The 16651-nt window shown below is 39.5% G+C and overlaps 1 protein-coding gene across 3 annotated transcripts in view; it reads left to right on the top strand.

Annotated features, from left to right (window-relative positions):
• The window catches only part of PGAP1 (post-GPI attachment to proteins inositol deacylase 1), a 62861-nt gene that overhangs the window by 23594 nt on the left and 22616 nt on the right, over nucleotides 1–16651 (top strand). For all 3 annotated transcript variants that reach the window (XM_065560878.1, XM_065560879.1, XM_008174240.4), the window contains exons 8-17: nucleotides 1113–1218; nucleotides 2695–2750; nucleotides 2833–2916; nucleotides 6174–6223; nucleotides 8550–8601; nucleotides 10144–10221; nucleotides 14049–14124; nucleotides 14440–14513; nucleotides 14625–14676; nucleotides 15952–16018. In XM_065560878.1, coding sequence (XP_065416950.1) covers nucleotides 1113–1218; nucleotides 2695–2750; nucleotides 2833–2916; nucleotides 6174–6223; nucleotides 8550–8601; nucleotides 10144–10221; nucleotides 14049–14124; nucleotides 14440–14513; nucleotides 14625–14676; nucleotides 15952–16018 — 695 coding nt within the window. The remainder of the gene's footprint in view (nucleotides 1–1112; nucleotides 1219–2694; nucleotides 2751–2832; nucleotides 2917–6173; nucleotides 6224–8549; nucleotides 8602–10143; nucleotides 10222–14048; nucleotides 14125–14439; nucleotides 14514–14624; nucleotides 14677–15951; nucleotides 16019–16651) is intronic.

Raw genomic sequence — 16651 nt, 5'->3', positions numbered from 1 at the left:
ATGTCCCTCCGCCTGCTGTTACGGCTCATTACACGAGGGCTCAGGCCTCATCAGCAGCCTTCTTGGCAGACGTACCCCTCCAGGAAATCTACAGGGCTGCCACATGGGCCTCGGTGCACACCTTCCCATCGCACTACGCCATCGTCCACCAATCTCGTGATGATGCGGCCTTCGGCAGGGCGATTCTTCAGTCTGCAATACTTTGACTCCGACCCCACCTCTGAGGTAAGGCTTGGGAGTCACCTAACTGGAATTGATATGAGCAAGCACTTGAAGAAAAAATAACCGTTACTCACATTTTCTGTAACTGTTGTTCTTCGAGATGTGTTGCTCATATCTATTCCATTTCCCCCCCCCGCCTTCCCCTTTGTTGGAGTAGCCAGCAAGAAGGAACTGAAGGGGGCTCAGGCCGGCAGGGTCATATATAGAGCACCATATCGGCGCCATTCCAGGGGGCTCCACAACCGGCCTGACGGGTAGCTGCTAGGGGAAAAGTTTCCGACATCCGTGTACACGGCGTACGCGCACACCTAACTGGAATAGATATGAGCAACACATCTTGAAGAACAACAGTTACAGAAAAGGTGAGTAACTGTTTTTTTTTAGTCATGGGTATTCATATAGTGAAAGTCGTGGACAGGTCACTGGCCGTGAATTTTTGTTTATTACCCGTGACCTGTCCATGGCTTTTACTAAAAATACCCGTGACTAAAGCTTAGCCTTAATTTTTCAGGCACCTATAACTAACTTGTTACATGGGTCTGCAATTTATCACATAGATATCACCTTATGGTGCGTGCATGTGTCTGTCTCTGTATTATATTATATAAATATAGCTAAAGCTTTTTGGTTTTATGTATACGTAGGTTTAACTTTTTGTATAGTTTGAGCAGTTGCAATTTGCATATAGCAGTAATTGGATATAGATGAATAGAGTATTTTTATTAGCTCCAGTTATTGAATTGAAACTAGAAACCATATTATCCTCTGCCTTTTTGGAGCTCTGACTTTTACTATAAATAAAGCTGCGTTGCTGGCTTGATGTCTTGGTAATTCTTATAAATCACATAAAATGCTAAGCAGATTATTAACAAGTTGTCTGGTATTTTTAGATCACTGAGGATCCAAAGAAGAGAATGTTAGTATTGAATCATCACTTTGTGAGGCACCCAGCAAAGTTCTTTGAGGAAGATCCTGAAACACTTACTGAACTTAAAGGTATGCAACTCTAATTGCTTTGACCAGGATTCAGGGACACATTTTGTCTAAGAGTTAATCTTCTCACTACCAAATTGCTGAAGCGCACTCTCTTTCTTTAGGCACCACTCAAACACCATTTGGAATGCATGGCGACAAACTATGGTCTTGATTCTTGTTTCTAGCTGAACTAGGCTTGGTTGAGGACCATAGTGGGGAAAAGACATGCCATTTTGTATTTCTCGGTTTCTGGGGAGTAGCCAGTTGTTCCAGTTTAGGCCTGGCTAACTGATCTCCAGCAATCACAGGAGTAGCTGGAGCTCAGACGTTCTGACTATAGCCTTTCCCATGTCCATCCCCTATCCTGGTGGGGGTTGGTATGTATGTGTTGTAAAGCCAATATGCTAATTCTGGCTGTTTGGGGAATTCCTAGGTGCCCAGATGTGCAGATTCAATGGCTCCTTTCCCTTGACAGAGCTGGGCAAAGAGACCCATGCTATAATGAAGAATTGGCTCCTCTCTTGGGTTGGGACATCTGCAGAATTCCTTATTTGGCATTCTCTGGCTGCTAGGAAGTTAACAAGGAGGAGCCATGGCTGTAGAGCCCAGGAGTAAATACCAAGGCTTAATTTTGTTGAAATACACTGGGGGAGGTGAATAATATCTTTGCATTTCTTTAGTTTTCATTAATCATTTAGTCAGATATTCCGCCGTCCCCCCGCCCTCCCTGTTCAATAGCAATTTGGAGTATATTTATGTGCAATTTTTTTCAATTGGATTTTCCTCTCTCCTCATTCCCTTTGACAGTTGGCTAAATTTATCTATGCTGTAATGCCATTAAGTTCAAAGGAGTTACAGTAAGGGTGAATTTGAGCGTGTGTGTTTTGTTTGTCTAATAAATCTGTTTCTATTACTCGTCCCCCTTTATTCATATTTCTTTCTGCTCATACTTTCTTCTTGTAGTGAGTCTTCTGCTCCTAATTCTGCTGCCTGAATTTGGGCTTTTTATGTTCCTTCCCTGTGAGACTGAAAGTGTGGTGGGGCAAAGAAAGTATGTTGTGCTGCTATATTTTCAACACTCTCTTGTCTGTATTCAGCCCCCATACTGACGTAGATGTCCACCAGATGCTAATGCTATTTTTCTTTGAGACCTTTTATTTTAGTAGCAGCACTTATTAATACATTTTGCAAGTAATAATAGCATCCCTTGGTTTGGCATGCTGTATAGATAGTTGATTTTAACCATTGTATGCAATTCTGAATAGCAGTTGTGAGTATTGGATTACATATTTTAATGTTCCAATGTCTAACTTCTGGAGATATGAACAGGAAGTTGATTAAAATATGCTTGATTAAAGTAGAATATTTGTGTTTTGTGAAGGTCTGCTGAAGATTATATTATACATCATAGGCAATTCCTGCAGTAACATACATCTAGAATTAAGGTTTTCTTATCACACACAAGTGAGCAAATTAAAGCATATAATTTACTTCTAGGAACTTTGATTTGGATGAAAATCAAATCCTCAAAATGGACCTATACAGTTTACAATGTAAGTAGCATTAATTTCTTTTTCTAATTTCAAGTTTGTCATTTCTGTGTGTTTTCTAATAAGCAATATTTTTTCTTTTAAGGAATCTGATGGAAAATATTTCATGTTTCCTCTTTCAAACCACAGAAAAACCTACAGTCATGTCCACTGTCAAAACAGTATGTTGGTGAGAAAATACATACTTTCTGTATTTTTGTAAATATATCTGTTGTTACCTGATTTTAACTTTATGAAACTGAATTGATATTTCCATTTAAACAGCTGTATTGAGATAACTTCTCCAGTAATTATTAAACAGAGCCAGCTTTTCTACTGTAATCCCAACCTATTATTTGTTTAGGGGTGCATGCCTTTGTATTAGTTATTTCTAGTGTGTTCATTATCATAGTATCTGAGTACTGCACATATATACTAAGGCCTGCTCTACATGAACAATTAGACAGTGACAAGCTGAGGTGTGAATCCACCCCACACTAGCCTGCTGAGGTCTAACTGTGTGTATGTACCCTGCTGACGCATTAAGAGTTTGTTAGGGTTCTTTAAGATTTTAATGAACTGTTAACACGTGTCAGCACATGGACAGTTAGACCGTGGCAGGTTAGTGTTGGGTGGATTCACATCTCAGCTTGCTGTGGTCTAATTGTTCATGAAGACAAGCCCTAAGACTGACTTAGAGTTGCCTATAATAGATTTTGCAGTTCACCACTCCAAACTTCAGCAGTTTAGCAACTGTTTCTCAACCCCATTCTCTGTTATCATAATTCAACATGCAAATTGTGGTATGAAAATGATCAGCCTTTAGCATAGTTCTGTCTCCTCCATTACTCCATTGCACATTCCATTGACTCCTGGACCCTTTATCTTTGGTTCTCTTGTGTCTAGTCTCTGTTGCTGTTGACTGCACTGTCCTTAAGGTCTGGTGCAGCTGTTTCAATGGTTTGTGAATGGAGAGTAGGTCTTTAATGTAGCAAGGCCCCATCTTATGCCCTCATTCAGGAAAACATGTGTTTAAGTGACCTTCCTGAATAGGGAGGCTATCCCAAAAATGGGGCTGTAGTAAGGGACTTACCCAGAGCAATATAAATGAACCGGGAGCTAGTAGAGGATATGGAGCACCACCAGTTGATGTGTTCTCAGCCGTTTTTCCTGTTGAGGAGATGGGCTGCTGTGTGCTATACAACTGGAGTTTGTGTTTCTTCCACGTTCAGCCTCAAACATGATGATTTGCAGTAGTTTAACCTCCAGGCAAACACATGGATCACTTCGACTCACCTCCTCATTTGAAAAGAAGGAATGTAGTTTCTTAAATGGAGGTGGAAGAATGCATTTCTCACCACTGTTACTACATAGGTATTCGAGAAGAGTCCACTAAGACTCCAAGATTTCATACGACCTTGGTGAATGGAGGGTAGATGCCTTTAGTGGAAGGAGAAATCAGTGTCTTGGTTAGCTCCTATAATTGTTCCCCCTTCCCACCGGCATCACTTCAGACTTACCTGAATCCCTGCCTGGCTTCCTGCTAGCTCAGTTAGTGGGCTTCCAGGGTCCATGGCTCTGGGGCAGCCCAGACATAAAACCTACCCCATGGCTGAGGACCAAGGGCTTCTAGGTGCCCTGCTGCGGAGTTAGGAGCCTGGAAGCCCTTGGAGACCTAGGTATAGCTGGAGCCTGCTTCCTGCTGCAGAGCCAGGCACCTGGAAGCTGTGGAAACACTGGGAGACTCAGCTTGAGGTGTGGTTCTCAAGGCTGCTAGTCCATGGAATCAGGCACCGAAAGCCTTTGGCTCCCATGCCTAGAGGCTCCTGGCTCAGCCATGGTCCCCAGGGCTTCTAGGCTCCCAGCCCATCTGGGAGCCTTCTGCCTTGGGAGCTACAACTGAGCCAGGGGCCTCAAAATTTGGGCTCCCAAGTTCGATTTCATTTCAAAAAATTTTAAACAAAATATTTTGATTATTTCAATATGATTTTTTTTTCAGATGTTCCCTTCTGTGGGAAATTTTGGAAATTCTACTTTTTGTTCCAAAACGGAACACTGTCGCGCACCTTCCTCCTCCTCCTCTTCCCCTCTCCCCCCCCCCCCCCCCCCCAAATATTGGCATTTTCTGCAAAATAGAAATTCTGGCTTTTGATCAGCTTTAGTCATTAGCAATGTTGTGTCTGATTCTTGCATCAGAATAGAATTTGCTTTATAAGATGTAAAATAACTGAAGTTCTTTAAATCAGACACAACATTGCTTGGTAAGAATATAAATTTTACTTGGACTGCTTGGGTATTTTGGACAAGGCTTAATTTCTAACTAAACTGAATTTTTCATCATTATAAGGTATACAATTGCTTACAGGATTTTGACAAAACAATTGCTGATTGCCAAAAATTATTTATGGTTTGTAGTATAACTACAGTACATCTTCAGTAGTTGTTTTTCATAACAGTCCTTAAACTAGAATTGTTGATTACACAAGTATATAAATAATACTTTCGTTTTGTACAGCCCCTGTCATCATCATCTTATCGGAGGATCTGTTGTTTTCCAAATACTTTACTTTCAATTTGCTTGTGAGGAATATATAGGGAACACTTTTGCCACCTGTGGAATGCACAGCAGTCGGTTAATAATAATACAGTAACTTTACACAACAGTTTGGGACAAGAAATGAAGATCACCACCACATTCTGTTTGAGGGATTTAGGTAGGCACAATATAACTACCCAGACACTGGAATTACCACCCTATCTCTTGAGAAGTCTCAAAGAACTCTTCTAAACATTTCAGTTTTGTTTTTCATAAGAAATAATAAGTGTTCTAGACTGCAATATCTGCTGTTCATTTTCATGGTTAGCAAAAACGACAAAAGGAAATTATTAAACATATTTCTTGTCTAGCCAAAGATTCTCATTCTTGTATTTAAGTTGTTCGTTCTACTTCATCTCATAATCATAATTCTGAGTTTGTGGTATCTAGCCTCTTGGCAGCCGACACGATGTCATTAACACTCTACAGGATCAAGAAAAACAGATGGTGAATCTTACTGATTACAAATAGCTGAGGAAACAGGAGATGAATCATACTTCATAAATAACTGCATTTTTGTGTTTTGATTGTGTGTGTAAAGTCCCTCTTAGGAGCACTTGGTGGTTATAGTGAGGGCCACTATAGAAATGTGTGATAGATAAGGATAGGAAAATGAAGACTGAAGTCTGCTCTTTTTAATAGACTTTGATGTATATAAGTATTGAAGGAGGTTTAGAACAGTGGGTGATGTCTGATGAGGTGTCACAGTTAGGCAGGTATAAATTAAGTGTGGATGATCCACACTTAACTCTAAATTTTTTTGGAGTGAAGTTTAATATTTTTATATATAAACTCACACTTTTTAAATTTTAAGTAGTAACGCACATTTTCACATGATATTGATTTAACAGGATACAAGTAGCTGGATTTATGGCTGTTCAGACAATAGTTCATCTATGTGGTGAGTATAAAGGCTTCTTGTAATTTATTTAAATAGTTACTATAAGATCAATTTTGGGCATTCAGTCTTGTAACACAGAGCAATTTAGGAGGAAGAACTATAGGGATTTAAGAAGGATTACTGCTGTTAAAATTCATTATTATCTGGTATAATTTACAATCAGCTTTCTTAATAGTTAAATAAATTCAAAGCAATAATAAGTGACCTAGTATTTAAAGAAAAAATATGGCTCTCCTAACTTTTATGACAGTGTAACTTGTTTTGTCCCTGACTTATATGTAATATCATTTTAATAAGTCCTCTGTCATGGGACTGTATCCGTTGTATGCAAAGGATGGACTGAATGATCATCTTCTGTAAATACTACTATGAATTTATTGTCACTTGAGGACATTTAGAAATGGATGTGCTTGTTTTAGCAACTTTATTTTAGCAAATTAGATTGTCCGGTTTAATTGATAAATTTTGGAATTTGTAATGAATTAATGCAAATTGAAACTATTTTTAGGGCCAGATTTACTAGCCTTTTAAAATCTGCTTTGTTGCACTCCAACTGCTCAGAGCTGTCTTAAAGCAAATTTAATCTACTGCTTGGGTTGGGGGAATCCCCATTTGGCATAGGTCAGTGTAGTGGTCCTATGCCTTTGTGTTCTGGCCCAGAAGTAAGGGAGCATGGCCAAGGTGCTTGTATGACCACCTGGTACCTAGGTGTTATAATTGCCCTGCTTTGGATTAGGAACCACTAAGGTGTCTTTATAACCCTTTGCACACCCTCTGCATCAAGCTCTGCCAGTAGAGGGAGTTGGGGCCATTAAATCTAATTAAATATAGTATCTTTTTTTAATTGTGAGTTAAATCCATTTAGTCAAACAGCACCATTTAAAGGGATCTGGAACAGTTTCAAATGTGGTTGTGGATTCTCAATCACTGACTATTTTTAAATCAAAATTGGATGGTCTTCTAAAAGATTTTCTCTAGAAATTAGTTTAGGAAAGTTTTATGGCCTGTGGTATACAAGAGGTCATACTAGATGATGACAGTGGTGCCTTCTGGCCTTGGTATCTTAAAGTGCATCTTTTGTGAAATGTCTCGGATTTTGTTTAAAATATGTATAACTGACCTAAAGTAAATTCATTAACAGATAATCATTAATCCAATATCCACTTTGAACTGCCACCTGAAAGGTTTGCACCAATAGGCAAAGCTGATGTTGCATATGATACACTTTTATAAGTTCCCTTAAGCTGTGAGAGCAGTGGATGCTTTTACTTATTGTGCATTACTTCAGTACAAATGCAGATATCAGTTCATTAAGTGTTTTCATTATGCTTCAAAAAGTTGAGGCTAATAACAGCCAGATCTTGTGAATGCAGCGATATTGCTAGCTATACAGCTCTGTCTGAAATCAGATTTGCAACATCTCTGCTATTTGAGTTGTAAATTACTTTAGATTGCTAAATTATAATGTTCGGTATACAGACAATCGTTCAGTTAACTATAGTTAAGGCTATGTTTTAGTCACTGGTAATTTTACTAAAAGTCATGGTTAGGTCACAGGCAGTAAACAAAAATTCACGGCCCGTGACTTGTCCATGACTTTTACTATATACCCCTGACTAAAACTTGGGGAGGGGCCCCTTAGGAGGGCGGCCTTGGGGGTGCCACAGGTCCTGGGGAGGGGGGTGCAGCCTGGGGGTGCAGCGCTGTGGGTGCTGAGGAGAGGGGCTCCGCGGGTGCTGGGGAGGGGGGTGTTGGTGGGTCTGGGGCATACTCCCTACCCAGCTCCTGGAAAGTGGCGACCCTAGTTCCATGTGCTGCCTCCGCTCTGCCCTAAGCCCCAGTTCTGTAGCTCCCATTGGCTGGGAACCGCGGTCAATGGGAGCTGCGGGGATGGTGCCTGTGGGCGGAGGCAGCACATGGAACTAGGAGCTGAGGGAGGGGAGTTGCTGTCGCCCTTCTGGGGACCCCCTACGCCCCAGGTAAGCACCATCCATCTCCCCCACCCCAAAGCCCCCCACACACAGACTCCTGCTACTGGGGAGTGAGGTGGGGGGCTGAGACTGCCCCAGCAGCGGCTGGTGCACTTGGCCCAGAGGGTGTACGAGCCGCTCAGGCAGCTCCCGTGACAGAATCCGTGACCTCCATGACAAATACGGAGCCTTAATTATAGTAGACTTAGATCTGTGTCCTGTTTTTAACCTTGTGCATTTCTATAGAGGTAGAGAAAGGCTGGTGCATTAATAATACACTGTTACTGCCTACCTCCTTTCATAATGAATATGTGCATTTTGTATATTTGCACTTTAAAGTATTTTAACTTTTACAGCCTGGAAGGTTTTGATTTATCCTGGAAAGCTGAGTTACTGCCAACTGTTAAGGTAAATTGTACTATATGTTATTTTGTTGCAACAAAATAGAGTGAGCATTTACGTGAAGAGGTTTTGTGTGGGTTTATGAATAATTTAATACATTCACATATTGTATAGCATTGATATGATTTCTAAGCCAGGTTTCCTCTTGGGATATATGCTACTGGGGGAGTGGGAAACATCTTAATTAAAAATTCAGCTTCTTCCCCATTTTTGAGGGTATATGAAAGTGATATTTATTCCATATCAATGACTTGGTTTTCAGAAGTCCAGCAAGAAAGTTGAAGTTTTCAAAAGGCTAATTCATTGATAAGCCTACAGAAAACTTAAAAGAACATTGTAGTTTACTAAAACTACACCAATAAAATTGTGTTTAAAAAATCATCTTGGGTTTATAATCAAAGGAAACAAATAGACTCTAAATTGTGTTTGAGTTGTTCTAGAATGCAACTTGACTTCTCTGTTACTGTTGGCAAAGTCAATACCTTCTTCTGTCATTCTACTCTTAGGAGATTTTCCTTCACTCCCTTTCTTATAGCAGAAGGCTCAGCATGTATTTTACATCTTGTAGACTTTGTATAGTTCACCTCTATTGGCAGACATTTTCTTTCACTTCTAAAGTTGATAGTAGTTTGCAGCCACATAAATAAAGACAGCAACAGAGTTCAAACAGACTGAATATTGTGTGATATGCGATCGTTAATGAAACTTCAATGGTACACATTCATCATAGCAGGAGAATATTTATTTAAGTTAATAATCCATGGGGAGTGACAGTACATGAGCAGTGGTAGTTATAGTAATCCATTTCTCAATTGCTATCCAAATATATGCAATTTAAGGGTGTATTTCATCAATTCCTTCAGCACCTACTGTATCTGAAATCTGTAACTGGAAATTCATAATAAAATGTTTTACCTGTAGCTTTTTAATGGGAGCAGGATTGGGCCATCTCTAAAAAGTTGTGTACAGTCTTCCAACACTGTATTAAACTTCAGTAGAGTACGTGATATGGTGCACAGTGTAGTTCACTATAGTACACAGCACTCTTTTAATGCAGGACACTTACATATGAACTGTGGTTTTTCCTTAATTGTAACTGCTATTATTTGTGAAGGTTACAATGATTACAAGTGTTCACATTTAGGTGTGAGATTCTGTGATGTACCTTCAAGAGGCACAGCACAGAACCCAGTGCCGGCAGTGTGTGGGGTGTGATGGTAGCTCTAAGTCTCCTTTTGAGCACTCCCAGTCATCTGTAGGGGCTGGAGCAGGCCCTGGCATAATTTAGACAGCCCTGGGAGCCTTTCTCAGTGTCAGCAACCTCCTGCATTGCTTCTTGGAATCTAAGTAGCACTGTGGGCTCTAGCCCTGCCCTGGCATATCCCCTTAGTACCAGGGCTTGCAAGTTTCTCCCCGGCCAGATATCAGGTTTTTAGGGCCCCTTACCCCACATAAAAGAGCTGGAGTAGGAGTGAGGCTCTCACCTCAGGTTTTTAACTGAACCAAACTATACTTTTACTGTAAGTAATTTTTGTTTTCCTGTTTTAGGTTGTAACTCTGAAACTCCAGGAATATCCTTCTTTGACCAATCTTGTAGTTTATGTTCCAGCTATTAATGGCAATAAGGTAACAAAGATGAGACTTAAAAACACTTTATTCAGCATCTGTTAAAGACAACCGAATACTATATTTTGTCATTCTTGGTTGCAAGGAAAATGTATTAAATATGGAGAATTGCACTAAATATCTTTTACAAATTATAGTTCTGTCTTACAGTATGTGATTCAAAGGTAGATTTTTCAACTAATTTAACATCTAGTCTACTGAAAGTAGCTATAATTCCTAACACGAGTTACAGATTGTATATTTACTCACAAACAAGTATAGAGCAGTGATTTTTGAACTGCTGCTTGCTTGTGGTTCTAGCTCTATATGTGAAAGAAAATGTAGAATCAAATGAAGTAAAAATCTTAAGTGAATCCACATGTTCCATAGAACCTCTATGGATAGAATTTCATGCTCTAATAAGAATATAACATTAGGGATCTGTTATAGACCACCTGACCAGGACAGTGATAGTGATGATGAAATGCTAAGGGGAATTAGAGAGGCTATCAAAATTAAGAACTCGATAATAGTGGGAGATTTCAATTATCCCCATATTGACTGGGAACTTTTCACTTCAGGATGAAATGCAGAGATAAAATTTCTCGATATTTTAAATGACTGCTTCATGGAGCAGCTGGTACGGGAACCCACAAGGGGAGAGGCAACTCTAGATTTAGTCCTGAGTGGAGCACAGGAGCTGGTCCAAGAGGTAACTATAACAGGACCGCTTGGAAATAGTGACCATAATACAATAGCATTCAACATCTCTGTGGTGGGAAGAACATCTCAACAGCCCAACACTGTGGCATTTAATTTCAAAAGGGAAATGAGGGGGTTAGTTAAACAGAAGTTAAAAAGTACAGTGACTAAAATGAAATCCCTGCAAGCTGCGTGGGCGCTTTTTAAAGACACCATAATAGAGGCCCAACTTCAATGTATACCCTAAATTAAGAAACACAGTAGAAGAACTAAAAAAAGAGCCACCGTGGCTTAACAACCATGTAAAAGAAGCAGTGAGAGATAAAAAGACTTCCTTTAAAAAGTGGAAGTCAAATCCTAGTGAGGCAAATAGAAAGGAGCATAAGCACTGCCAAATTAAGTGCAAGAATGTAATAAGAAAAGCCAAAAAGGAGTTTGAAGAACGGCTAGCCAAAAACTCCAAAGGTAATAAAATGTTTTTTAAGTACATCAGAAGCAGGAAGCCTGCTAAACAACCCGTGGGGCCCCTTGATGATCGAGATACAAAAGGAGCGCTTAAAGATGATAAAGTCATTGCGGAGAAACTAAATGGATTCTTTGCTTCAGTCTTCACGGCTAAGGATGTTAGGGAGATTCCCAAACCTGAGTCGGCTTTTGTAGGTGACAAATCTGAGGAACTGTCACAGATTGAAGTGTCACTAGAGGAGGTTTTGGAATTAATTGATAAACTTAACATTAACAAGTCACCGGGACCAGATGGCATTCACCCAGGAGTTCTGAAAGAATTCAAATGTCAAGTTGCGGAACTATTAACTAAGGTTTGTAACCTGTCCTGTAAATCGGCTTCTGTACTCAATGACTGGAAGTTAGCTAATGTAACACCAATATTTGAAAAGGGCTCTCGAGGTGATCCCGGCAATTACAGACCGGTAAGTCTAACTTCGGTACCGGGCAAATTAGTCGAAACAATAGTTAAGAATAAAATTGTCAGACACACAGAAAAACAAACTGTTGAGCAGTAGTCAACATGGTTTCTGTAAAGGGAAATCATGTCTTACTAATCTATTAGAGTTCTTTGAAGGGGTCAACAAACATGTGGACAAGGGGGATCCAGTGGACATAGTGTACTTAGATTTCCAGAAAGCCTTTGACAAGGTCCCTCACCAAAGGCTCTTACGTAAATTAAGCTGTCATGGGATAAAAGGGAAGGTCCTTTCATGGATTGAGAACTGGTTAAAAGACAGGGAACAAAGGGTAGGAATTAATGGTAAATTCTCAGAATGGAGAGGGGTAACTAGTGGTGTTCCCCAAGGGTCAGTCCTGGGACCAATCCTATTCAACTTATTCATAAATGATCTGGAGAAAGGGGTGAACAGTGAGGTGGAAAAGTTTGCAGATTATTCTAAACTGCTCAAGATAGTTAAGACCAAAGCAGACTGTGACGAACTTCAAAAAGATCTCACAAAACTAGTGATTGGGCAACAAAATGGCAAATGAAATTCAATGTGGATAAATGTCAAGTAATGCACATTGGAAAAAATAACCCCAACTATACATACAGTATGATGGGGGCTAATTTAGCTACAAGAAGTCAGGAAAAAGATCTTGGCGTCATCGTGGATAGTTCTCTGAAGATATCCACGCAGTGTGCAGAAGCAGTCAAAAAAGCAAACAGGATGTTAGGAATCATTAAAAAGGGGATAGAGAATAAGACAGAGAATATATTATTGCCCTTATATAAATTGATGGTACGCCCCCATCTCGAATACTGCATACAGATGTGGTCTCCTCATCTCAAAAAAGATGTACTGGCATTAGAAAAGGTTCAGAAAAGGGCAACTAAAATGATTAGGGGTTTGGAACGGGTCCCATATGAGGAGAGTTTAAAGAGGCTAGGACTCTTCAGCTTGGAAAAGAGGAGACTAAGGGGGGATATGATAGAGGTATATAAAATCATGAGTGTTGTGGAGAAAGTGGATAAGGAAAAGTTATTTACTTATTCCCATAATACAAGAACTAGGGATCACCAAATGAAATTAATAGGCAGCAGGTTTAAAACAAATACAAGGAAGTTCTTCTTCACAAGGCACACAGTCAACTTGTGGAACTCCTTACCTGAGGAGGTTGTGAAGGCTAGGACTATAACAGAGTTTAAAAGAGAACTGGATAAATTCATGGAGGTTAAGTCCATTAATGGCTATTAGCCAGGATGGGTAAGGAATGGTGTTCCTAGCCTCTGTTTATCAGAGGATGGAGATAGATGGCAGGAGAGAGATCACTTTATCATTGCCTGTTAGGTCCACTCCCTCTGGGGCACCTGGCATTGGTCACTGTCGGTAGACAGGATACTGGGCTAGATGGACTTTTGGTCTGACCCGGTACGGCCATTCTTATGTTCTCTCTTCCTTCTGTTTTTCTGCTTATTTTTAAGAGAGCTCAATATACATTAATACTTTCCTAGTACTACGTTTTCATGTAAGTAGCTGCACTAGCTGTGACACAAATGTTTTAGTGATTGAGAATATGATAATAGGTGGTCTGTATAATCATGAATAAGAAGGGAGATTGTTTCATAGAGAGACCATCTTTCTGTTAACTAATAACTTTCAAGCTATAAACAGCTTGAAAACCACTTTTATAAAGGAAAGTGAGAAATACTGATTTTAAGGTGAGGTGAGAGAATAGTTTTAAATGAACTAAATATATTTTATAGATTGTGGACCAGATTCTCAGCTCAGCTCAGCCCATTTGTGCTGGGGCACAAAGCATAGTTAAAGCTGGCATAATTGGCCAGCTAAATATTCTTCGTGTGTGGGAATCCTTGAGGGGCACAGCCTGCCATATACCACCCTCTTGTGCCCAGAATAGGAGGCACTGACTTAGAGATACTAGCTCTCTGGCCATGCCGCAACACGTTGCAGCTGGGTGAAAATCGGAGCAAACTACTCTAAAGTTGTTCTGGCTTGTGCTAGTGGCTGAACCAATGGCTGGCCAGCCACTGTAAGTGAAGCATGGAAATGTGACTTGCAGCAACCTTTGAGCGTTGTCGTTTGCCTGGGGTTCTGAAGAGAGTATGGCCAGACTCAATGCTCTAGTTTTATGTTCATTTCAGATCTATGCAATAAAATAATATGTCTATGTTGCAGTTTACTTTGGACTGTGAATTCTTTAAAGAGGATTCCCGAACAGTACAACTTCCTGTAACACATCTTTTTTCTTTTGGTAGGTATAATGCACTGCTCTTGCAAAACTTGAAAACTGCATTTGTTGGCATATTTTGAGTAATAAATTTGGCCTTAAAATACTAAAACATTGATCTTTGGAGTGAAGTTCAAAGATAATTTCCTATTAAGCAAGCCTTATTTCACCCTCTTACTATTAGGGATTTCATAAATATTGTATATCGGGTGTACATGTAAAGTATCTCAACTTCCAAGAAAAACCTTAGATGTAGTAAACTTTTCAAGCAAATCAGTCTCTAGTCCTTTACTTTTAGATTTACTAATTGGAAATAATATAGGGTTGTCATTTCTACAGGGCTTTCTTCAAGCAAAATTGTATTAAATTCAACTGGTTTAATTTACAATGTACAGCTCCAACACTTTGGCCAGGTAAAAATACTGAATTAAACAAAATTGATATTAACTAACTAGTTCCTTTTGAAATGCAAGTGAATAAATGTTTCTTGGGTTTTTGTTTGTTTGTTTGTTTGTTTTGTTTAGATATACCAAGCTTTTAAAATCTACATTGAGAGCCACTGCCAACCACACAAAGGTAAATTTAATGTTTTCCTGAAGTGCACATAAATGGTTGCAGTAAAATATATTTTTGACAGCTTTTTTTTCTATTGTACATCTGCCTCCCAGCTCTCTCATGTTCCATACTGTAATGTGATTGCTATCAAGTTCTTTACTTTTTATATAATTGTTTTTGCTGTGAAAGTTGCCAGACTGAGCGCTCTGGAGACTGAAATCCTCTGTTCTGTCCAGTGAATAGATAAAATATGGGCAGTGTCTGAACAAGCTTCCCAACCCTGCCAGTGTGCTTCACCTCTCTTTCTAGAAGGACCATTTGTAAAGGTGAGGGAGTAGTCTGGTCTCCTTAACCATTCCATCATTGGTGTCTCTGCAAAGAGAGGTGCCACTTATATTAGTGAGCTTTGGTTAGGTTGACACTGTCTCTCAGGATCTGGACTATGAGTTCTAGAGTCCTTGTATGGCAAGGGTTTTCAGTTGCTATTGACTGAAGTAAAATCTGAATTGTTGACTTAGGGATGAGATGCTCTGTGTCTTATTACTGCTTTCCTGTACCATTTAGACCCTTCAGTTTGGTGTAGAAGATTTTTATGGCTTTTAAAAAGAACCCAAATCATCTTTGCGCAGGTCTCAATCTGTTTAAACACTTCTTTTAAACAAAAGCTGGAAAAAATTCTGTTGTGAATACATGTTTCAAAGGAAAAATCTATAATCTATATCACTGGGTATGTGGGAGAGTGGTTCTAAATGAAAATAATTAGCAAGGATTTATCTAGGTTCCTGAAGATACTATGCACCATGGAAGATCTTGCAAGGACTACAAAATGGACACAAAAAGATGATCTAGGCACAGTGGGGTGCCTGTTAAGTTTTCCTACTTTGCTTATTGGAGGATAGTTGACACATTTCACTCTTAACGGTCATATATTGATAGATAGATAGATAGAGATATATACATCTCTCTCTATATATATCTATCTCACACACACGCTATTCCAAACTTTATACTGTCAACCAAATATGAACTCTCAATATATTATTATATGGCTTTCAATTTAGATTTCTTTCCATACAGATTGATATAGTCTATATTCTCCATTTAATCTTGTTTTACAAAGTATCAATAGTGATTTTTAAAAGTGCAAATTGTAACAGTTGTTGCAGGTATTTGAAATGTAGAAATAATCCAATAGTCATGTTATCCATTGTGTTGAACTGTGAATGAGCTACAGTAATTTTAATTTCACATTTCAATAATGTTTCATAATTCATTTTTACTTCTATTTCTTTCCAGGAAGAAAAACTAGTGTTTACAGACTCCACATACCATGGTCACATGAAGACTCAATAACTGTCTCTAAGTAAGGTGTTTTGAGGTTCTGTTTTTCCTTGTTATCTTTCAAAGTAGAGTTTACATCCCAGACATATTAGAAGAGTAAACTTTCTGGAATTAGATTTCAGTTTTAGACATTTGAGCTGCCTCTCTCTTCCTCTAAATACCAGAGATAGTTCAGATCTGTCCATGAGATTTAGGGGATTGGCTGCACCGCTTGCACCAGATTCTCTAAATCCACCAATGAAGACAGATGAGTAGTTCAGCGCTCTCCCTTTATATATTGCAAATTTTTGCTTGTAAAGCTGATTTAGGGGAAGCAACAAGTAAAATCTTGACTCCTCTCCCTTAAGGGGCCAACGTTTCCAGTGCTGTTCTTTCTCTCTATGTGCTCCCTCCTGTCCCATCAGTGTAGACAGGCCATATCCCTGCAGCAATCTGAAGTTGGAGATGTTATATCTGTGCAAGAAAACCTCCCAGAAGCTGTAGAAGGGATGCGGATCTTCACTCTGCCAGGAGTGGAGTCTGGGCAGCTTGTTATGTGTGTCTGGATTTCTGTGTGTTCTCTCTCTCTCTCTCTCTCTCTCTCTCTGTCCTCTTCAGCCCTTGGGACTCGGCAAACTGGACCCTCCTCACTGATTGACAGCTTTTCAGTAGTAAA

The sequence above is a fragment of the Chrysemys picta genome, chromosome 11 (genome assembly GCF_011386835.1).
Source record: "Chrysemys picta bellii isolate R12L10 chromosome 11, ASM1138683v2, whole genome shotgun sequence".
Lineage (NCBI taxonomy): Eukaryota > Metazoa > Chordata > Testudines > Emydidae > Chrysemys > Chrysemys picta.
The sequence above is the reverse complement of the archived record's forward strand: the minus strand, read 5'-3'. Positions and strand labels throughout refer to the sequence as shown.